Genomic DNA, 23,032 nt, shown 5'->3' with positions numbered 1-23,032 from the left:
GAAAGGAAAGGAAAGGAAAGGAAAGGAAAGGAAAGGAAAGGAAAGGAAAGGAAAGGAAAGGAAAGGAAAGGAAAGGAAAGGAAAGGAAAGGAAAGGAATTGAGAGTCTGGAGAGATAGCTCAGCAGTTATTAGCATGGACTCCTCTTGAAGAGGACCTGAGTTCAGTTCCCAGCACTCAGGTTGGCAGCTCAGAACTGCCTATAACTCAGAGGGCACCTACACTCATACATGCACAGACCCCCCACACACACACACACACACAGACATGTGTGCACATAATTTAAAAATCTGTCAAAAGTCAAATTAAGGCTGGGTGTGGCGGTGCACCTAGGAAGCAGTGGCAGGCGATCTCTGTGAGTTCTAGGCCAGCCCGTCTACACAAATGGTGCCACAGTCACATAGTGTGACTGCCTCAGACCCTGTGCTCCTTCCTCGAAAAAGATAAAATCCATTTGCTACCAGTGTAGTCACCTGCAGAGTAGAAATGACACAGCAACTGTGAAGTGCAGTCTCTCCCGCAGGTCGGAGCCCAGTTCTCTACTGAGCAGGAGGCGGTTTCCTTCATAGGAAGCTGTTCTCTCCAACTACAGCAAACTGAATTATTTTTCAGTTCTTTCGAGAGAAACTCTGTGAGTCGCTCTACTTCACCCTTTCTTTAGTACTCAAGAGCCAAGTGTCTCCCACTGCACACAGCCTCATTCCGCACCTCCACTCACTAACTGCCTGCTACACTCTCAGCAGCGGATCTTAGTGATTGTAGAAGTGTGATGTCCTTTTGGCCCTTAAAGGTAAATTCTGTGGCACAGCATCTATAATCCTCTTTTTGCTTTGTATTTTAGTTATTTTTCTAATGTTAAAAATGGTTTTGTTGGGCTGGTATGATAGCTTAGTGGGTTTAGATGTTTACCATGCATTCCTGGGGACGAGTTTAATCCCCACATGAAGAGGTAAAAGGGGACAACAGATTCCAGAGTTGTCCTCTGACCTCCATATCACCCCATGGTATGTACACATGCACACAATTATTTTTAAAATGCGGATTTTCTTAGTGGAGAGCTATAATGAAAAGTGTATTGTGATATATCATGGGCCAAATAAAATTATGTTTGTGTCAGAAGAAAATTTTATTTCACAAAATAAAATTAACTGAAGATATATACATATATATATAGATTGATTGAAATACAGTATGTATCTGTAAATTCCCTGAAAATTTAGAATACTGAAAGTTATAAATAAGGTATTTAAAATACTCCTGACAACTAAGTGTTTATAATAAAAATTATTGTACTAGTCAATTATAAATACTTACTTGGGTTTTGTTTTTATATACCTAGGTCAAAGGAAGGAGGCGCAGTTAAACTGTGGGATCAGGAACTGAGGCGTTGCCGGGCCTTCAGGCTTGAGACAGGACAAGTCACAGATTGTGTTCGGTCTGTGTGCAGAGGCAAAGTAAGGTGTTCCTTGAGCCAGTGTGATGCAGCAGAAAATAGAGAGCAGCTGTGATCCCTGCGCTTTGCTTAATAAGCAATACTTAGTGATACATAGTGGTACTGCTATTTGCTGTTCACTGATACAGAAAACTTGTGTCTAAACAGTACTTAAAACCTCTGTATTGTCTTGAATCTGCTGGTTGAACCATGGTAAGATAGGGTTGACAGTCCTCGCTATTGACTATTTACTCACTTTACACCCTGACCTTCTCCCCATCCCTCCTCTCCTCCCAGTCCCACCTCTACAAATCCTTACCCTCAGTACCTGCTCCGCTTTTCCTCAGAAAAGGGAAAGCCCCTTGGGTGCCCTGGACATACAACTGCCATAGGTCTAAGCACATCCTCTTCCACTGAGGCCCAACAAAATAGTCCAGTTAGGACAAGGGGATTCAATGGCAGGCATCTGAGTCCCACAGCCTTTTTTTTTTTTTTTTTTTTTTTAAATTACTCACTTTTAATTAGAGCAGCTCTAGCCCGGCGTGGTGGCTCACACCTTTAATCCCAGCACTCGGGAGGCAGAGGCAGGCGGATTTCTGAGTTTGAGGCCAGCCTGGTCTACAAAGTGAGTTTCAGGACAGCCAGGGCTACACAGAGAAACCCTGTCTTGAAAAAAACCAAAAAGGAAAAAAAAAAAAATTTAAGAGCAGCTCTTTCCATGTATCTCCAGCAACAGCAGATTTCCATGGTGCTACTGGCTTAGTCTGAGGAATTCTTTCCTTAGAGATCCCCATTCATGTATGACCAGGAGCTTGAGGTGCAATGCAGGAAATGTCTGGTTGTGAGCTGTGGTCCTCTGTAAGAGCAGCAACTGCTCTAAAGTGCTCAACCATCTCTCTAGCAGCTTAAGCAGTTTTTTTTTTTCAATTTTTTATTAGATATTTCCTTCATTTACATTTCAAATGCTGTCCCAAAAGTCCTGCTCCCCTACCCACCTACTCCCTAAGCAGTTTTAAAATTAAAAATTTAAAGGTTTTAAAATGACATAGTTTATTTATCCTACATTTTAAAAGTGACTGTGAGAGGCATTGTTTATGTTAGTGGGTGAGGGATGAATACTGAAGAGATTAAACTCAAAGAGAACCCACTTTCATCTTGCCTTAGCTTCCTGGGTGCTGGGATTAAAGATGTGCACTCCATACTCAGCTGTTCAGCTGTCTCTCAGAAAAGGATTATTGTTTTTTAGAAAGTCTTAGAAGCTGGGCACCACTTTGAATCCCAGCACTCAGGAGGCAGAGGCAGGCAGATCTCTGAGTCTGATGTCAGCCTGAGCTAGAGTGAATTCCAGGACAGCCAGGGGAACATAGAAACCCTGTTTCAACCTCTCCCCTCACCCAAATGAAAATAAATATAAGGACGGGGAGGAGAGGAGAGAAGTCTTCCTCATGAATTGGGGCAGAGGTTTGTTTTGTTTTTAAGTGCATCCAATTCCTGATTTGCAGTTAAGGAAAAAAAATCAGATGCCCTAGGACTTTTCCTTTCAGTGTTCCTTAATTTCCCCTATTCTGCATCCCTTAAAAGCAACAAAACCTCATACATCTCTATAAAGACTGTCATGCACTTGCACTGCATGTCTATAAATCACATGCATGTGCTGTCCTGTCAGTATACTTAAAGCCTAGTTACGTTTACTTTAAACTTTCTACTATTGAGACAAGTCCTGCTGTAGCCCCCGCTGGCCTGGAATTTGCAATCATCCCTCCTCAGCCTTCCGGGGTTTCGTATTATGGGTGGATGGCACCACACCTAGCAACTCACTAACTTAACTAAAAGATGAATTCCAGTTCTTTCTCCCTGTGTCTCCGTGCACTTAATTTCCATTCTGGAGGTCACAAAGTTGTCATAGTCAAAGCCAAAACTCTGATACTGAAGTGTGGAAGGGCATCATAGTAGTCTCTAGCAATGACTACACCATGTAGTAACCCAGCAATGTTGCAGTTGTGTGGCCCTAGGAATAGAAATGTTCGCATGAACTAATGCTTGCTTTACAACTAGATTAGCTCAAAGCATGTAACTGTTGTATCGAATTAAGTGTATTGGTCCCTTTGTATTTCAGGGCAAGATTCTAGTTGGGACAAGGAATTCAGAAATAATTGAAGTTGGAGAGAAAAATGCAGCATGTAACATTTTAGTTAATGGCCATGTGGATGGGCCAATCTGGGGACTAGCAACACATCCTTCCAGAGATTTCTTCCTTTCTGCTGCTGAAGATGGGACAGTGAGACTCTGGGATATTGCTGATAAAGTAGGTACAAACACTTTAATGAGAGGTTATAGTTTTTAAGAAGTGGAAATACTCAACTGCTAGCTTCAACTTGGTATTATTTGGAGGTTTGGGGAGATTGATTTCGATTGTAATTGTTTCCTGTGACTCTTGCTTCTTATACAGAAGATGCTAAACAAAGTGAATTTGGGACACGCTGCTCGGACAGTGTGTTACAGCCCCGAAGGGGACATGGTGGCTATTGGAATGAAAAATGGAGAATTTATTATATTACTTGTGAGTTCTCTAAAAATATGGGGAAAGAAGAGAGACAGGCGATGTGCAATCCATGATATCAGGTTAGTCAACAGATGAATAGATTTTCTAGTTGATTTTTACAATGACCACTATGAACATTACAAAACTTGCCCATACATCCAGATTAGTCCTGACAGGCTAATACCTTATTTTTGTCATATGGGGGAAATCATACCTATGGCTTCATGCCTTTGATGCAAATGCTCTATTTCTTGAGCTATATACCCTGTGCCTATGTATCAGTTGCATGCTGGTGTGACTATATATTCTCCTTGCTAAATTAAAAATCCCAATGAGCCTCACTATACTAGACATGTGTAGTAAACTCGTTGTGCTGAGAACTATTTTGTGCTGTTTGATTCAAGAGATCCAGCAGCCATTAAGAAGTCTGAAAACCAAGGTTTAATTAATCTTGCTTAATCTCAGCAAGGGTTCACAGATCAACTGTGGCCTTCCTCCCCATTGGCTTCTCCTGACTGCCTTTTACTCGCCTTCCCTGAATCTGCATTCCTGGTTCACTCCTTTAGCCAGTACTCACTGAATATCTACTTCCCAGAATTCAAATTAACCAAGCCTTCTTTGAAAGGTTACATTTATTGTGTGTGTGCATGTATATACATACGATGTACATTTAAGGTATGCACATACCACAGGGTGCACAAGTTAAAGTCAGAGGATAACTTGGAGAAGTTGGTTCTCTCTCTTTACCACATTATGCCCCAGGGACTGAACTCATGTTGTCAGGCTTCATATGTACTGCATGGTCTCTGTGGCCTTTAACCCTTTCTTGATCCTTTGTTTCTTAGTGCTTAAACTAATTTCCATAGTAGCTACCCTATCAAAACACTGTGCAAATTAGTAAGGTTATTGAGTCCAGGTCTCTCAAAAATGGGTCTTTTCAGCTATAAAGTCCTCCTATAAAATAAATCTTAGGAACTTAAGCATGTAAAACTTTTAACTGATTTCCCTTTGCCCTTACAATGTCTCTATTCTCAACAGGACCCGTGGGACATTTTAAAGACTGAGTTTGTCCCCTACTGCTTCTCATGACTGATAGGGGAGAACATTTATATTTTAACAAATACTCTTCCAGCTTGAAGTTGTCATTCCACCCTAACAACCTGAGCGATCTAATCTGGCTGTTTTGATTTTAAGACATTTTTCTGTCTTATGAAGTATATTACCTTAGCAATTCTGGAATGTTAATTTTTACAGTTATTTTGAAGCTAGTCATGGTGGTGCATACCTTTCTTTAATCCTTGCACTTGGGAAGCAGAGACAGGTGGATCTCTAATTTTGAGGTTAGCATGGCCTATAAAACAAGTTCCAGGACAGTCAGGAAGTATTACACAGAGAAACTCTCAAAATAACAAAAAGAAATCAAAACAAGTTATTTTAAACTTAGAATTGGAAGAAATATTTAATATATAATGTAAAAGCCTTTACTAAAATGTTAATAGGCAAATAAAATCTGCATGCTTGATCAATTATATTCTAGGTAACAAAGTTCTATCAAACATAAATTGATTTTTAGTTGTTAGGGTAAGTCTCTGATCTTAAAAACAGGTAAATGACTACATGGGACCTGACATTTTTTTTTTTTTTTTTAACGTGTTCAGATTTAGCCCAGATTCCCGGTATTTGGCGGTGGGTTCTAGTGAGAACTCAGTGGACTTTTATGACCTGACATTGGGTCCCACACTTAACAGAATCAGCTACTGCAAAGACATTCCAAGCTTTGTTATTCAGATGGACTTCTCTGCAGATAGCAGACATCTCCAGGTAGGACACCAGTACTGCATCCAGTGTGTATATTTCCTTAGTGAATGCACTGAAGGCCCTGGCACTACAGCACCTCATCTCCTTAGATCTGTTATGTTTTCTGTATCCCCTTCTTTGTGAAAATAAACTTTACTACTTATGTATATACATATTACAGATTATGTATATAATTATGCCCATTTGAAAAAGACTTTGTAGCCGGGCGTAGTGGTGCACGCCTTTAATTCCAGCATTCGGGAGGCAGAGGCAGGCGTTTCTGAGTTCGAGGCCACAGCCAGGGCTATATAGAGAAACCCTATCTCAAAAAAAAAAAAAAAAAAAAAAGACTTTGTGCAAGTGGATCTCATCATTCAGTAGGAGTCCCAAATACTAACTAGTCTTTATTATTGTGCATTAGACCTTGGCATCTGCTCATTCTGCACCTGCTATTCTCACCTGCCTCTCCTTTCCTGTTTTACTGTGGGTTTTGCATCCTCATGATGACACATACAACTGTGTCTGCTGGTAATGGATTTGCCTTTGTCTAATAAATTTTTCCTCTCATTTTGAGAACAGGTTTCTAGTGGCTGCTATAAACGGCATGTCTATGAAGTGCCTTCAGGAAAACACCTTGTGGATCATGCTGCCATTGACAGGATCACATGGGCTACCTGGACTAGGTAAACAAGTAACTTGAGGTTTGTTAGAAAGTTGGAAAATGTGGGCTAGAGAGGAGGCTCAGTAGTAGAGTGCTTTTCTAGCACAAACAGGCCACATGTTTGAACAGAAAGCAGGAAAACAGCCTTAGGCATTGTGGCTCAATTCTTGTCCTAGCATATGAGAGGCAGAGGGAATTCTTTTGGGTTCTAGCAGGCTTCTTTTACATAGTGAAATTGAGGCTACCCAAGGATATATGGTATATCCAAGACCATCTCAAAATACAAAACAAAACCAATGTAGGAAAGTTCTATATTTGAATTTATTTTACAAGGAAATACATGAGTTTGTTATCCTATCTTGAATTCTTAATGGCATGCTGATTCTGAAACCCTTTCTGACTCAACTCTACACTTTATCAGTTTCTATGGCTCAACAAGTTCTTAAAAACAACTATCTGTGGTACATTTGCTTTCCCTCTATCTAGTATTCTAGGAGATGAAGTTATGGGAATCTGGTCCAGACATGCTGAGAAGGCGGATGTCACCTGTGCCTGTGTGTCTCACTCAGGAATCAGCCTTGTGACAGGAGATGACTTTGGCATGGTTAAATTATATGACTTTCCATGCCCAGAAAAATTTGTAAGTCTGTGTAGCATTTTGTATTACTTTAGTTGAATCTTAGATGAGTCCACCTCCCTCCCTCCCCACCCCCACATAGTTTAGAACATTGTGGTTCTAACATGAAAATGCTGGAATTGTTATTTATAAGAGTTTCCTCAAACTTCCTCAACAGCCAAAGTAATATGTACTAGTGACAGGTCTGTCAGGCTAGGTGTGGTGGTATCCACCTTTGATTCCAGCACAGCAGACGTGAGGCAGAGGGGCAGAGGCAGGCAGGTAGATTTCTAAATTCAAGGATAACCTATGTTTTGTCTCAAAAAAAAAGAAAAAAAAAAAACAAAAAAAACAAAAACCCCAAACCATCCCCATAGTCTTTGGAAACTCATAGGAAGTCCGGATGAGCTTTTATGAATCAAATCTATAATAATAACAGATTCCAACCCTCCCCCCAATTCTTCAGAAAGAAAAGATGACTGCCTAAATGACCTAGTTTGTTGTATGCAGACCTGTAAACTTTACAATAATCCTTGCTCTAGTGATGAAGTACGGTTATTGGAACCTTTGTGTAGATCACTGCTGAGGGAGCTTTGTTTCCATTTTAGGCAAAGCACAAGAGGTTCTTGGGTCATTCCCCTCATGTGACAAATATTCGATTTACCAGTGGTGATCGACATGTTGTCAGTGCTGGAGGCGATGACTGCAGGTCAGTGCTTGGTCAGCCCAGGAAGAGCATGATTACCTGTCACTAGTGAAGACTTGGTAACTATATAGATGTAGCAATGAACACAGCCAGCATTTATTAGAAGATAACTAATAACTTCAAAGCCATTAACCTCATACAAACACACCAAAAGGAGTTATTGTAGTTAGCAAACGCTTCTGAAAATCTAGAATGTGATAAAACTTGTCACTTTTTTTCTGATTGCAGTTTGTTTGTCTGGAAATGTGTACACATGCCTCACTGAAAGGTATGATGCTGAGAAGACTAAACAAATCTCACCTCAAGAGACCAGTTCCACGTTGGAAAAACCAAAACCAAACTGCATGGTCAAGTGGTGCTAACTGAAGACTGTGACAGGGAGGGATGTGCAGAATCATCCACACAGCAGCAGACAGTGTTTAAAACGCTTGCTGTATGTACCAACCCATAGTCCACACACACTGCCAGATAATTACATTGCAAGAAATGACTGAGTATTTGGTAAAAGCCAACCTCCTCCTCTGATTGAGGAGTGTGGAATTTTGGCAGACTTGCCTAGGAGATTTTTAGGGTATAGCAGTCTTAAAACAAAAACAAAACGAACTTAATCTCATTCTAACGTCTCTCCTAAGGTTTGTTTGATGAAATATTTCACCCTCATACAAGGAAAGGAATAACCAACCATTACCCTAATCTGTTTTCAAAATGCAAAGATTTTTCTTAAGGGAACTTAAATAAGCTTTCCTGGTAAATGTTTCCTATTCATTAATAAAGTACCCTCTGCAAAGGACACTTTACAGCCTGGATTAAGGAACAGATCCAAAATCAGCAGTATATAACTACTATATTTTCATTTTGAGCTGTGTTTAGAAGCCATCTCTATAAAATTATCAATCACAATTATGGCCTCATTAATAGGAAAGTGATACAGTGAACTTCATTTCCAAGTTTTCTTGAGGTTCTGTGATAGCAAGAGCACTTAACTGAAAGAAAATACTGCATATTTAAAAGTATGATCTAACTAATAAACATTTGTTTATTGTGTAAACAAAAGCATTAAATTCATATATTAATAACACTGAGCATAAAATTTTATAGTTTTGTATTGAGAAAAATAATTTAATTAGATGTATGCCACTCTACAAGGCTCTTTTCCAAAATGACTGACTCCAGGTTCATCTGAAGAACTCAGTCAGAGTCTTTCCACGTTGATGCTGCCAAAGACTGGGACTTCCTAAGACTTTGCTGTTTAGCCTCACTAAAGTTTCCTCAAGATGAAAAGTCCAGTAGACTGCTGCATAAAAATTTATTTTTCTACGTGTGAAGACACTGAGGATGCTCTATTGGTTGTTTCCACTTTTGTTTTACTGTGTGAGTTATTGTTGTAGCATTAGACTCCACCCCTCAGGCTTCTGGAACCCTGTGTGGTTTGATATGTTTTCTATGGCTAAAAATATTGTGACTATTAAAAACCAGAAATGAACACATCGCATCAAACAAGTTTTATCTCAGCAATGCTTGGAGCATGGTCGGTTCTAAAGCTGATGAGGAGATTGTAAGAAACTTAAAGCCTAAGATAATGCTCATAATGAATGGTCCGTTTAAACTGGACCAGGTTTTAGAATGCACTGGTATTACATGAAATGTTAGGCAATAAATTAAAGAATTCCTATAAAAAGGAAAATACTTCAAATTTAAGCATGGTATATAGTTCTAAGGTTTTTCCCCCCTCTGGACAGTTTGCCAGCTTTTGCTTACAGAATATTTTTCATTCTGTAAAAGTCTGTAATGTTAAGCAAGTAAACGATAAAGTAAGAACTGCTTCCACTATTTTTGTCCTTCAGAGTGGCCAGCCTGGTAAGTCAAGTCTTTGTCACTGCAATGGTCAGTTCTGTGACTAAAGACGGGTCAGGCTAACTTTTAAATAGTCATCATATGGCCACTAACTGAAAAAGATAATGAATCAGAGAACCTGCCCTTTAGTTTTTAAACCCAGAAAATTATGGTGTGTGTCTGCAGTGTATGAATTAATAGTCCAAGACTACCACTAGCTACTGTGGTCTCACTTGTTTCCTATGTAAATGCATGCCAAAGCACACAGTCCATTCCAGTGCTCTGCATTACCAGCCATCATGCCTACTTCTTCTCTGGGTGACTCCTTACGAGTGTTTCATTTAAAACATGTAGTCAGTAATTGCTTTAGGGTTAGAGTAAGCTTGTCTATAACTTGTAGGATTAAACAATAACCCATTTAAATGTAGGGCTAGGGCACATACAGCTCAGTGCTTACCTTGTATTTGTAAAGCCCTGGATTCAACCTCTAGCACTACATATAAGTGAGGCATGCCTACAATCCCAGGTGCAAACACTGAATCAAAAATCCAAAATCATTCTTAGCTACCTAGTTAATTTGAGGCCAGCCTGCAATACATGAAAAAAACAAACCTTTTAAAATGTGTTTCTAGTCACTGTTCAATAACAGAAGACAATTAGATTGTCACATGTCATTTCCTTATAAAAAAACTAAACCATCTAAGTCCTTCCTTGTTCCCTGTTTCTGGTCCTTTACTAGACAATTATGAGAAGACATCTACACTTATTTTTTATAAAGTGGTAATTAAAGGCTTAGTTCCAGAAATTCTCATGACTTTAAACAAAATGCTTTAGCTGAGAAGCACAGCTAGAATGAACACCTTAAATTCAGTGTACTAACTGAATGAAGAATTGCCATTTCATATGAACCTGTGCAGCAGGCAGCTTTAAGCCCTTGTCTCCTTTGTTCTTTTGCTGTTTCTGACCTTTACCCTCTAGGGTTAGCATGGTCAAGGCCAGCTTATCAAATGGTTGAATAACTAGCTAATGCTTTTATCTTTCAATGGAAAGGCAATGATCACAGTAGAAGGCTGGCTTCACATTATTAAACACAGACTTTTATAGATGTGACTTTATTGTATCTTAACAGTTAAATTTGGTCCTCAAAATGTTTGAGCTTTTATTATCCCCTTTGCTAAACACCTTTTACACTTTAATTTTTAAAACAAGTTTTTGAAATCAGTTGTCTGTTATTTAACTCTAAAACATATGACACATCTTGCCTTAACAGTTTCAAAACCACACATAAAACTCCATAGTACAGTAGGCCAGGTTTCATTCTATTGTGAAGTTTACCCTTCCTATCTCTGCAATATAGTTCTGTCATTTAAAATATACCACTTAAATCTCAACTTCTACATTTCAAGAATGATCTTTAGTAATAACATAAGTATATTTTCTGTGGAGTTATTTCTGACAATATTTTTCAGAATATGGGAATATATACGTATATTTATATTCTTGTGAGTTCAAAGTCTGTTTTCTGATACTTTCTGTACATATGCCTGTAAAAATTTTTGTATAATTTTGTGATAATGTAGTCCCTCCAAAATTACTTAAAAATGATAAGCTAATAGTAAATGGGAGCATTTCAAAGACCTGTCCATATATTTTTGCATTGTCATTCCAACTATGTTTACCCTTTATGACCATGTCTCTACTGACTTTCAGAAAGGCACGGGACCTCAGTCCACTCTACCAAAGCAGCACTCAAAATAAAAGTCTGTGTTATGCTTCTCAGAGCAAATTGATTTAGACATTAAAAAAAGAAATTTAAACTAGTTGTTCCAAAGCTGCCTCAGTTTCAAAGTCTGGCCACCGTTACCACACTGGGTTAAGACACTGCATTGCCTTTGGGAAAAGTAAAAAGTACTTCTGCTGAGGACACTGGCCTTCCCACAGCACTACAGCCCTAAGCTGCAAGTACCATTACCAAAAATGGTATTAAACAGCAATGTACAAACATGCCGCAAATGTTTTAATAGAATTTGGCTTTTCTTTAAACTGTCTTTTTCATAGACAAAATGAACAAACAAAAAATGTTGAAACCACTTAATAAACTTACAAACTTGAAAAATTAGACACTTGTAAAATTCATATTATGAAAGCAATATATTCTAAATTTCAAAGATGTGACAAGTTCTGTAGAACATCTCTCATCAGAAGACGGAAGCTTTCAAACTGCAGGATCTTCTGCCAGGTAGGACTAGGGCATCACTCACTGAATAAAACCAAAATTTATAAATTAACTGCTTTGCATATAAATACCATATACATTAGCTAAGAAGTTTTGTCTTTAAATAATTCAATTATGCAATTTAACTTCTAGGCCACAGTAAATATTATGAAACTTCAGTCTAAGGAAACTGACTTGGGATTCCTTTTATTTTTTTTAATGTATGTGTGAGCACACATGTGGAACCCAGAGGTCAACCTCAAATGTCACACTACCTACACCCCTTCAAATTTAGGGACTCTCAATGGCCTGGAACCCATCAAGTAGGCTGGACCGCCTTCCCAGCTCTACATACTAAGATGTCCCACATTTTTACATGGATTTTGGGAATCAAATTTCAGATTGTCAAGCTTGTGAGGTAATAAGCACTTTAGAGACCAAGCAGCCCTACCCTGAGACTGCTGCTCAGTGTGTAGAATATCCACACAGACCATATGCTGGCCTTGGTGTTGCATCTTTACTGTGTATGCTCACAAGTTTTAGAAAGGCTGAAGGGTGGAACTCACTGGCTGCCTAGTACGCATTAGACTCTGGATTCAATAATTAGCGCCACAAAAACAGAACCCATCTGGAGATGATGTAGACTAAAAAAAAAGTCATCACTGGATAAATTTGGTTCGTGTAGTAAATCATTTTTGCTAAGGAATTCTTTTAAAATAAATTTTAAAGGAACAGGGGAAGAAATAAAATTCAATGTCCCTCAGATTTATGTGCTTATACAACTGAAGAACGTAGACAGTAAGATGTAATTCTAAGTGACATCAGAGTTTTAAAAATTTAAATCCTCACCTGGTTTGAGGTCGAATCCATTTCAAGGCATGTCTTGGTGGCACAGTAATGGTGGGATGATAAAATGTGCAGTCAGGTCTTGTACACTGAGTATTAAACCTACAGTGCTGAACAGAAACGAGAGGAGCAAAACTTAAAATCTTCAAGCTAATACAGAAACTGCGCATGTGAGATGAGGGTGAGCACCTCACTCTAACACCAACGCTCTACAGTAACACCACTGAAAACCTTAGAAAATACAAACAAAGCCTGACATACACATAATTTAAAATAAAACGTGCACAAAAAAGAAACCCAAACTTCAGAATGAGAGATTACCACTAAAACCATTTTTTAGAAAATAAAAGTTCTTACTTTTGGGTGGTAGAAGGGACATTCCATTTTCTTACAAGCAGGGAAGTAACGGCAGAGCTGGCCATTAGAAGACGGTGCTGGTGACGACACTGGCAATCAGAATGAACAATGCTCAAATCTATTTTGGCAACATCATCTTTTAATGCAGTCTACAGGTAAGGTTAGAATTGTTTAATTTAGAACAAGTTTTATCAGTCAAGATAAAATATAGCAGAGTTCTGTAAGAAAGGCAGATGTGTTCTTTAAATACTAAAATCATTTCTAAAACTATTCTTTTGTTGTTTCCTATCACTTAGAGCCAGAAAATGTCATTTTCTACTTTTTGACACAACTATCATTGCACAAAGTTACTAACCTGGTTTTGGAGTCAGTATCGGGGCTCTTCTACTCATGTGAGTGAAGGGACAATCTGCTTTAGTACACTTTGTGTCATATTTACAATTTGGATGCACAAACAAACATTTCTCAGCAAATTTACAGTTGGGAAAGGCTCTATAAAACAAAAACAATTATTTATATTTAATATCTCAATGACTAGGGTTTTGGTTGGTTTTGGTTTTATTTTTTTTTCTTTTTAGAGGGACTTCACAAACACCATGCACAGCTGGAAAGATAGCTCAGGTTTTACGAGCACCTGCTGCTCTTCTAGAAGACCTGAGTTCAGGTCCCAGAACCAACACTGGGTGGCTGCTACTGCCTGTACTTTGGGGATTCAATGCCCTCTTCTGGCCTCTGGAGGCAGCTGCACACATGTGACATCTAGTCTTCCTGTCTCACATACACAAACAGTAATAATGGACTAGGAACATTGCTCCATGGAGTACTTCCCTGATAGACAGGAAGCTCTGGCTTCAATACTCTGTGGTGGGGATGAGGAGTAGGTCAGGGGCAGCTAGTACTTTGTTAAATGATACTAAATACCAAAACAACACAAGTGTATTTCAGATCTGGAGGAAGTCGATTATGATACAGTTCAAGGCAAGACACTATAAAATAGATTTTGAGTCATTCTACTTTAACAGAATGTCAAAACCTAGATTTCACTTCTTTTCCTTTTATAATTTTTTAAAATTTTTATGTGCATTGATATTTTGTCTACATGTAAGTCTGTGTCAGGATGTCAGATTCCCTGGAATTGGAGTCAGACAACTGTATGAGCTGTGATGTGGGTAATGGGAATTGTACCTCAGTCCCCTGGAAAAGCAGACAGTGATCTTAACCAGTGTGACCCATCTCTCTTAAGTAAATTTTAAATCAGTGAGCACATTTCATGATAAAGGCACTGTACTGTAAGATTCATACTTAGTCTTTACATACTGAATTATGCTACTACATGTACTTACAGTGAAAACATGGACACAGTCCAGTCATAGGGCCAACAAAACAAAATGCATTAAATCAAACAGTTGGTAAGGAAAACTAATCCACATCTAGAATATTTTTTTCATTACTCACATAACTCAATTTATTCCCAATCTAAATAAAATAGATATCTGTGAACAAATATATACTAACTGTATAGTTACACTTGATGTAGCAAGGGACCCAGACATTTCAGGATCATAGGTACCAAACACACAAAGCTCCAGGGATGGTTATGATATGTATCAAGTATCGTGTCTACTGATAAAACCTCTCTACAGAGGTGCAAGGAGAGATTGTAGGATGTAGAGATTACTATGGAAATAACCATTGGATATTATTACTCACTTGCAAGGTGAAATGGGATGATGGTATACACACTCATCCCCATTTTTACAAGCAGGCCAGTACTTGCAGCGCTCCAAAAGTTTTTCTGGTTTCTGTGCCACACTCAGGTCAGTCATCTCAGCTTCAAAGAGGAATTAAGATCATTTTGTTCATTAGGCTTTCAGTACAAGGTCTATGCAATAAATCTGCCCCAAACCCCAATCTCAAAATTTCATATTCTTTAATGTTTGTAGCCTTGCAAAATAATACCAAACGATATGGCCAATCCTAGTAATGGAACCTAAAGGCTAGCAGAAAGAAGACCAGAGTTGTCATAAAGCTGTAAGTAAATTTCAGTCTCACTTCAGAACTGAAATACAAAAGTGAAAGATAAAAATGAAGCTGAAAACAAGCTGATAAGGAATGTGAATAATTTTCATATTCTAGCCAAATGACAAGTGTCCAAATAAGAAATTATTCCAAGTCATTGAAGTATATATAGTCAGTAAAGGTCTGGACACTAAAATCACCTTGATATCTAAGGGAAAAACAGCTTTACATAAGCTGAGCCAGCAAATGACACTGCCTATGGGCTTGGGGATGGGGGTAGAATAGAGAAGGTCTTGTAACAGCTAGTCTGAAGTCTGGCTGAGTGAAAGATGCTATGCGGCAGAAGTAGACAGACTAGGACGATAGTCTGGAAATAAGCCTCACTGTGGCAGGAGAATGGGACCTCTAACTTTTCCTATGATGTGTATATGAAACTAATTTAGGATGCCAAATAAACTTATACATGAAGGCCATAATCCACTACCTTCTGATCTGAGACATCACTGTTAGGTTTTACTGTTTATGAAGCCAACTCTCACTTGGCTATACAGCAGCAGGGTGTGTCCAAGCTCTGGTAGGTAAGATCTGAGCAAAAATCTTACATCTCTGAAACTCACCTTATTCAGAATCAGATTATATAAAAAAGGCAATATTTTTGCTCTAGTGACCCAATGTCTGCCCTCCCTACAGGAAAACTTGGCACAAAGAGGACCATGTGGTGCAGACAAGAGCCTCAGTAATGACCATGATACGCCTGATACAAATTTCTATACTACTTTTTTTTGTCTTGTTTTGTTTTTTCAAGACAGGGTTTCTCTGTGTAGTCCTGGCTGTCCTGGAACTCACTCTGTGTAGACCAGGCTAGCCTCGAACTCAGAAATCCATCTGCTTCTGCCCCCCAAGTGCTGGGATTAAAGGTGTGCACCACCACTGCCCGGCCTCTATACTACTTTAAAAAGAGCAGGACTGGGAGTCAGTCCAGCAGTAAATGCTTACTCTGCATCCATAAGACCCTGGGCTTGCTCTCCCATGCAACAAAATAACAAAAACAGAAAGTAACTTATTTTAGACATAAGATATAAAAGAATTTCTAAAGAAAATCCAACAGCATTGGGAAGGGAACCTCGCTCACTTTTAGATGAGCTTTGTCCCATCACTACAAAGGAAACTGCCCCACACTGCTGCATATATAAGACATGATGACTTAGAACAAAGGAAGACTAGATCCAAAGAGCAATGCAGCCAGAAAAAATGAAGTAGCTGCTCAAAATAATAATAATAATAATAATAGTAAAATATGTTACAAGGCAACTTTCTATTAGTGATAAAAAAAATGAAACTATATATAAGTCTTGGCTCTTGTTTTACTATGCTGACATTTTACTTCATATATGATAAAACTTCAAATATAAATTTCCAGAGGCAACTGTAACATGCTGCCATATGATGTTCAGTGGAGGTGTGTTAACATAGATGGTGCGGTTGGTTAGCACCCTCAAACACCTCCACCCAAATAATCAGCCCAAAGAGAAACTTCAACTCCCTGCTTGCATTAGGTGAAGACATACCTTCCAGGATGTGTATGAGTCTCAATAGCAGCATGTTCTCACTGCTAGAGCTTCATTCCCACACTTAACTGAAGAGTTCACAGTGGCAAAGGAAGCACTCTACTCATCCACAATGGCCACACAAAATAGGCAAACCCATGACTGGCATGGTACCCAGTCACTGCTGCTTCCCATATACCAACAAGCCCAAGCATGGAAACTCACCTTTAAATGAAAATGGGTCTTAACAGAGCTAAGTGCGAAGCTACCAGATTGACAACAGAGCAGAACACCAAGCCTCCCAATGTTAGACCAAGCATGCAGTGTCAAGGAACGGGTACTGCCTATTGTAGTTCTTACCTTTCAGATTTTGCTTTACCTGAGGTCACAACTACAACTCACTCCACACCAAGACTATACCCCCAGGATAGACTTAAAGCAGGAATAGCCTCTTACAAATGTTCCTTGCTCACAGACTCATCTGTTCTAGTTTACCATATTTTTAGTGGATGAAGAAAAATTTATCAATGTATTTTTTTTATATCTCTACAAAGAAAATGATTACTTGGGAAACACTTGTAAATTTACTGTTTTTTTAACTTGAATCTGTTCATTTTTAAGAGTTATTAACTCTGCTGCTTAAGATGTGGTCAATCTAAATCAGGAATGAAAAGTATTGGCGGGGGCTGGAGAGATCGCTCACTGGCTAAGAGCACTGGCTGCTCTTGTAGAGGACCCAAGTTCATTTCCCAGCACCCCTGTGGTAGCTCATAGCTGCATGTAACTATTTCCAGAGGATCTGACACAGTAGCAGGCATGCATGTACTGCTGCACATTCATACATGCAGGCAAAATGCTCACATAAATATAAATCAAAAGAAAAAAAATGAAGGTAAAGGACTAGTGGTGTGATGTCAGCACTGGTGTCTGTGAGGTGAGGAGCAGTGGAAACACAATAGGCTCCTAAGGTAGGCACCATCTGAACTGAGTTCCTCTGAGTACTATCCAGGATCAATGGCAACATAAGGTCTTTCTGATACTTCAAAAGTGTCCTGCCAGATTAGGTAAGAAATCCCTTCCAAGGAAACACCAAAATCAAAATCCATCTTTCTCTCAAGTTAACTATGAGAGATTGTTGCTGGTAAATGCATCAAGAATGATAGCTCATCCTTCAGCAATTATAATAAAAAGGTATTTAAGATCACACTGACTGGACTTCATTTTATCACTAGCATCACAGAATACCCCATGAAACAAGCACAGAGGGAGTATGAAATTGAGCTGGTGGTTTTGTATGACAGAAGAAAACAGGCTACTGAACAGAAATATAAGTGAGGCCTCAAAACAATATTCACTCAAGATATCACAGGCCAAGACTCCGTTCTCAATGACAGTGGGCTGAGAAGACAAAGTCTGAGCTCTCAACACACCGTTGGAAAAGCTACCATCTGGGTCCTCAAGCTGCCTGCTCATCAAATGCAACTGCTGTGGGTGGAGGAGACCTCTGAGTCCCTTGTTTGAGGCTGAAGTTTGGTTTACGGGTTTCATTCCTTCAAAGCACATCTCCTCCTCTTGATCTGACATGTATCCTGGGGGGCTGGGGACACCATCCAGCGTCACTATAAACTTGGGACTTGCAGGTTTATCTGGTTGTACAAGATCTCTGCCAGACAGATAAAAAATACCATAGAATTAGGGAAACAAACACAAAATGCTGAGCCTCCTAAAGTCCTCTTCAGCACAACTGTAGTAACAAAGGAGTACCTTTGCTAAGCACTTGGTTCACTAAGATAGGCTTAGAATGACTTCCTGATACAGCATAAGTGGAATCCTAATACACAACGGCCATGGACAGCAATTGCGGCAGCATCACAGTGACCTTCTAGCCTGGACTTACTAATAGTGACAATACCCTCTCAACTTTGTCTCTCCATTGTCCATGTGATCCTTATAGGATCAACATGGAATTAAACCAAAACCAAACCGAACCAAACCAAAGAACTTAAAATGGATGCTCAGAGCATCTGGCAGCAGCTTTATTTTTATGTGATTTGAATCATCTGTATGTTTCTTCGCTGAACACTCTGCCTGCTTTCTTAGGAAGGAACCACGAAGGAACCATGAAAGCCTTAGCTCTTAACACCTTGCAGAAGGATTTCCTGATTTGGGTTACCCAGCTTTTAAAGTTCAATTCCTTGGGTATACATTTAAAACAAAACAAAATACTACACCCCTTATCAACAGAGTTAAATTATACTCAGCTTTTATTTATATTTAGTGGATTTCTGAACAAGAAAGATGAATTTGAATTTTTGAGAGCTGAATTTGGCTAGCTACTGTTGACCTAGCCAGTGAGTCAATGAGAGCACCATCTAGTGGGAGCTACAGGAACAGGGACGCTGGGAACTAACAGCTAACCTGCACTACAGTCACACACAGTAGCTACACAAGAAAAAGAAACCATCTACCGTGTCTGCATAAGGTGTCCTGAAAGGACCCGAAGGGCATCTGCAGTCTTCATCCCCGAATCCTGGTTTGGTGTCACTACTATTTCCTCAGACAGCTTTGGCTTCTTCAGAATAAATGATCTTGTGTCTGCATGGACCATGGATTCCATGTCATAGTAATCTGAGCCAAAAAAATTGGCCATAAATGTTTACTTCTGAATATACCTTTTATTCTCAAAATCATACAAGTGAGAAGAATGTCAATATTTTATATAATTATAATTACTTTTAAGGAAAATCATAACTAATTCTACTAAGGGATAGGATTGTAATTCTATTCCAAACATCTCTTCAGAGAATTCAAATAGTCCTTTCCTCACATGGTACATTACAAATGCCTTTCTTTGCCTATAGCAAAGAAGCGTTTTCCTATATCACATCTGTTGGGCTATTAAAAACACAGTAAAAGGACAAAAGTTACTTTTTTCCCCAAAATCAGAAAGAATTTAAGAAATCTTAATGTTTCCTAAAATTATGATTCAAAACTGTTCAACTACTTTTCCCAAATGAGTGCTATTCATTTTTCACAGTAATATTTAAAGGAAACACTGCCTATTAAGAATTCACTCAGCATAATTTCTAACCAGGTAAACATAGAAAACCATTTTGAAAGGGAACTTTAAGATGAATGTGTCACACTAATCTTCAAAGTCACCACAAGCTCAAATCATCTACAGCCACCTACAGGCTGTCTACTTCACAAATGTAACAAGACCTGAGCTCAGAGTGGGTATGATAATCTATCAGTATGCAATCAACTGATAAAAGTTAACTGTTTCTTTTAAAGCCAACAAATAAAAAGTCCAAATTCAGGCTATTAATTCACTGAATATTTATTTACTGTGCAACTAATAACTAATTACCGTGCCAGGAAAAGAGATAAAGGAAAAGAAAATCAGAAACATACAATCCTAAAACAGCAAAGCCCAGAAAGGAAATGAAGAGGTGTTGGTAGAGCACAAGGTACTTCCTCCAGCTGATAGGTCAAAGAAATGTTGGCTGAAGTTGAATATGTAAAATGAGTATTAAAGGAATGAGTAAGGGGAGAGCAGAGAGTCAGAGCCAATGCAGGCAAAGAAAACACATGGAGCAAGGAAGGGGACTTCACAGAACATTGAGAAAAGGTGAGAAATGTGGAATGGCTAAAAAGATGCATGGGATGGTATGACGGGGTAAAGAAAGACTGAAGAAATGTAATGATGGATCATGTATCTAAATATTTTGGATTCTGGTTTAGAAATTGTAAGAGATTCCTAAGTAGGGAAGAAACACAATCAACAGGTTTCTAGAAAAACAAAGTTAAAATATCTTCCTCTCATGCTGGGTGTAGTTATATACACCTTTAGTCCCAGCACTCAGGAGGCAGAGGCAAGAAATGTTTGAATCCAAGGATATCCTGATCTACAGAGTGAGTCCAAGGTCAGCCAGGCCCACAAAGTAAGACCTAGTCTCAAATGAGTTAATAAAAATAAAATTTCAACCCTCCAACACAACGAGAAAGAAGTACATGCTTACACTCCCATCAACCACCAGGGCTCTACGGGGGGTGGGGTGGAGGTGGGGGTACAACCACAGGCAGGGAAGGCAAAATGGGGAAGAAAGAGATGAGGGGGAAGTACAAAGTCCAGGGAGGAGGAACAATAGGAATTTTTCAATTTTAGATTATTTAGTTTGAAATACTTTAGAAGGTAAAAATTTGCAGTTTGACATCTGGTGAGAAGAGAGGTAAAAGAGCACAAGTATTAGGAACGCTCAGCGCTTATATCCCTTCCTGGTTATTTTGAAGCCATCGAATCTAATTTACAGTTTGCACTGGAACACGAACACACACACACACACTTTAACTGTATCTACTGCTGCTGGATGGCCCTGGCCTCCCACCCCCCAAACCCCACCCTAGAAAAAAAGCTGACTCATTGGTTTTCTTCCCATGTTCCACAAGTCCTTCAATGACTGAGTACCTAGCTAACTAGAGCAGAGCCTAGAACTTGGTCTAAGGAATGCTGCATTCCCTTCCTGGCACTCTAAAGTTTGTTGTATAGCTGCTCTTCCTAGCTCATACCTCAGCAGAACAAACAAAAGTAATGCTGACAGAAAAACACAGGTAAAGTTAGCCATTTAGGGAGCAGCCAAGGAGAAGGGCTGAAAAAGGAGAATGAAAGGCAGTGAGAACAAAAGGATTAAAGGCTGAGAAAAGCACAGGATGCAACTGTCACAGGCTCCCAAGTTTAGGGAAATGTACATCATGAGTCCAGGTTTCAGGCCAGGGAGATTGCTCAGCTTGGATATCCAGAACCCAAATAATCATCAGGTGGGAGTGGTGAGCCACATGTAATTTCAACTTCAGAATGCAAAGATGGGAATCCCAGAGTAAAACTAGTCATATTCGCAAGCTCTGGGTTTGACTGAAACCCTGCCTCAATGAGTAAGGTGGAAGAATGAGGGAAGATGATTCCTAACACTAACTTTAAGCCTTCACATGTGCGTGTACACACACACACACACACACACACACACACACACACACACAGGTAACATATACATGCTACATATACACAGATGAAAAAAAATAAAATAGATGTCTGTACTCTATATACCCAAGCACTGCCCACCTCAGCTTAGTAAAGGTGCTAAGTGACAGGAAATCCCTGTATAGGGGGGCTAGTAATAGTTTGTCTGGGTAGAGACCTGGGCTGAGTTCAAGTATTTACTTCTGGACCTTTCTGAAGCCATTAAAAAAAAAAAAAGAAAAAAGCGGTAATAAAGAGTTTTGCTTTTTAAACAAAAAGCTGTATGCCCATAAGGAAAACAATTGCAAAGGAACAACCATGTTTTCAAAGTAAAAACAAAAACAAAAAACAGATGCAGAAACGGATTCTAAGACAATAATAAAGCAACCTAATTTAGACTACAAGATTCTCCGAAGATTGAAAACGAGCAACAGAGGAGACTTTGGGAAGAGCGTAAAGAACAAGCCATGCTAGAGGGCTTACTTCAGAAGTAATGAGCCTTTCCTAAAGCCTAAGTCCATACTTTTCTCTGTTTGGAACCTTACCACACCCATCCCCATCACTACAGTGAAGACTTGAAAATGACCAGGTATGCATCCTCTTGGCCATCACTACTGGAGGTTCAGAGATAAGCCATCCAGTTCTAAACAGAAAGGTACCACTACAAAATAACATAACAGTGAGAAAATTGTTTAAAAGGCAGTGCTCTGAAAACCTTTACGCATTTTATAGATCCTCTCCCTTGGAAAGTGAGACTTTAGACTCTCAATAAGTTCCAGAAATGCCAGCAATGCTCAAGTAATTCTACAGTGAAACATTGCATAGTAATTAGTGGTAATTAATTCCTTCATGGTTCTGCTCTACTGACTGAGCTATCTGAACTCTGACAATCAAGACTATTTGGAAGACCTTTATTGGCACAGCTGAACAGATTAAGAACACCTAACCGGTATTAATACTCAGGGTGTCCCCAAACTAGACTAACAGATCATTCTCCACACAGGATCCACAATAAAAAACAAAGTCCAAACACTCATGCCCCAACTCAGGAATCTAGAATATCAATCAGCATTTTACGGATCCACTTTTAAAACAGATAATCAAGGAATGGAAAACCCCTATCATAAAAGTCGAAACCAGGGCTGGTGAGATGGCTCAGTGGGTAAGAGCACCTGACTGCTCTTCCAAAGGTCTGGAGTTCAAATCCCAGCAACCACATGGTGGCTCACAACCATCCGTAACAAGATCTGACGCCCTCTTCTGGAGTGTCTGAGGACAGCTACAGTGTACTTACACATAATAAATAAATCTTTAAAAAAAAAAAGTCGAAACCAACAACTCAGAGAAAAACAAGACCAAGGAGGGAAAGGGGAAATGTCAAAACCATTTTTGACATCCTCAAAGAAAATAAAAAATTACTATATACATGAAACAAAATCAGTATG

General features: G+C 39.1%; 2 protein-coding genes across 16 annotated transcripts in view; one reads left to right on the top strand and one right to left on the bottom strand.

Moving 5' to 3' along the window:
* The window catches only part of Eml5 (EMAP like 5), a 114,225-nt gene extending 103,588 nt beyond the window's left edge, over nt 1-10,637 (top strand). For 3 of the 8 annotated variants that reach the window (XM_021201910.2, XM_021201909.2, XM_029540726.1), the window contains 8 exons: nt 1,339-1,453; nt 3,548-3,736; nt 3,881-4,053; nt 5,632-5,794; nt 6,350-6,453; nt 6,918-7,071; nt 7,656-7,756; nt 7,982-10,637. In XM_021201910.2, coding sequence (XP_021057569.1) covers nt 1,339-1,453; nt 3,548-3,736; nt 3,881-4,053; nt 5,632-5,794; nt 6,350-6,453; nt 6,918-7,071; nt 7,656-7,756; nt 7,982-8,018 — 1,036 coding nt within the window. In that variant the 3' untranslated portion in view covers nt 8,019-10,637. Of the gene's footprint in view, nt 1-1,338; nt 1,454-3,547; nt 3,737-3,880; nt 4,054-5,631; nt 5,795-6,349; nt 6,454-6,917; nt 7,072-7,655; nt 7,957-7,981 lie in introns of those variants that run through there. The other 5 variants (XM_029540727.1, XM_029540724.1, XM_029540725.1 and 2 more) reach the window with 4 other exon arrangements.
* A 45-nt stretch (nt 10,638-10,682) lies between these two features.
* Zc3h14 (zinc finger CCCH-type containing 14) overlaps nt 10,683-23,032 on the bottom strand; it is a 42,549-nt gene continuing 30,199 nt past the window's right edge. For 5 of the 8 annotated variants that reach the window (XM_029540732.1, XM_029540733.1, XM_021202775.1 and 2 more), the window contains 5 exons: nt 14,715-14,835; nt 13,360-13,496; nt 13,005-13,093; nt 12,651-12,757; nt 11,583-11,846 (listed from right to left, as the gene is read on the bottom strand). In XM_029540732.1, coding sequence (XP_029396592.1) covers nt 11,840-11,846; nt 12,651-12,757; nt 13,005-13,093; nt 13,360-13,496; nt 14,715-14,835 — 461 coding nt within the window. In that variant the 3' untranslated portion in view covers nt 11,583-11,839. Of the gene's footprint in view, nt 11,847-12,650; nt 12,758-13,004; nt 13,094-13,359; nt 13,497-14,714; nt 14,836-18,000; nt 18,234-19,038; nt 19,199-23,032 lie in introns of all 8 variants that reach the window. The other 3 variants (XM_029540731.1, XM_029540730.1, XM_021202773.1) reach the window with 2 other exon arrangements.

This window comes from Mus pahari, chromosome 7 (genome assembly GCF_900095145.1).
Source record: "Mus pahari chromosome 7, PAHARI_EIJ_v1.1, whole genome shotgun sequence".
NCBI classification, from domain to species: domain Eukaryota; kingdom Metazoa; phylum Chordata; class Mammalia; order Rodentia; family Muridae; genus Mus; species Mus pahari.
This window is presented reverse-complemented; position numbering and strand designations above follow the sequence as displayed.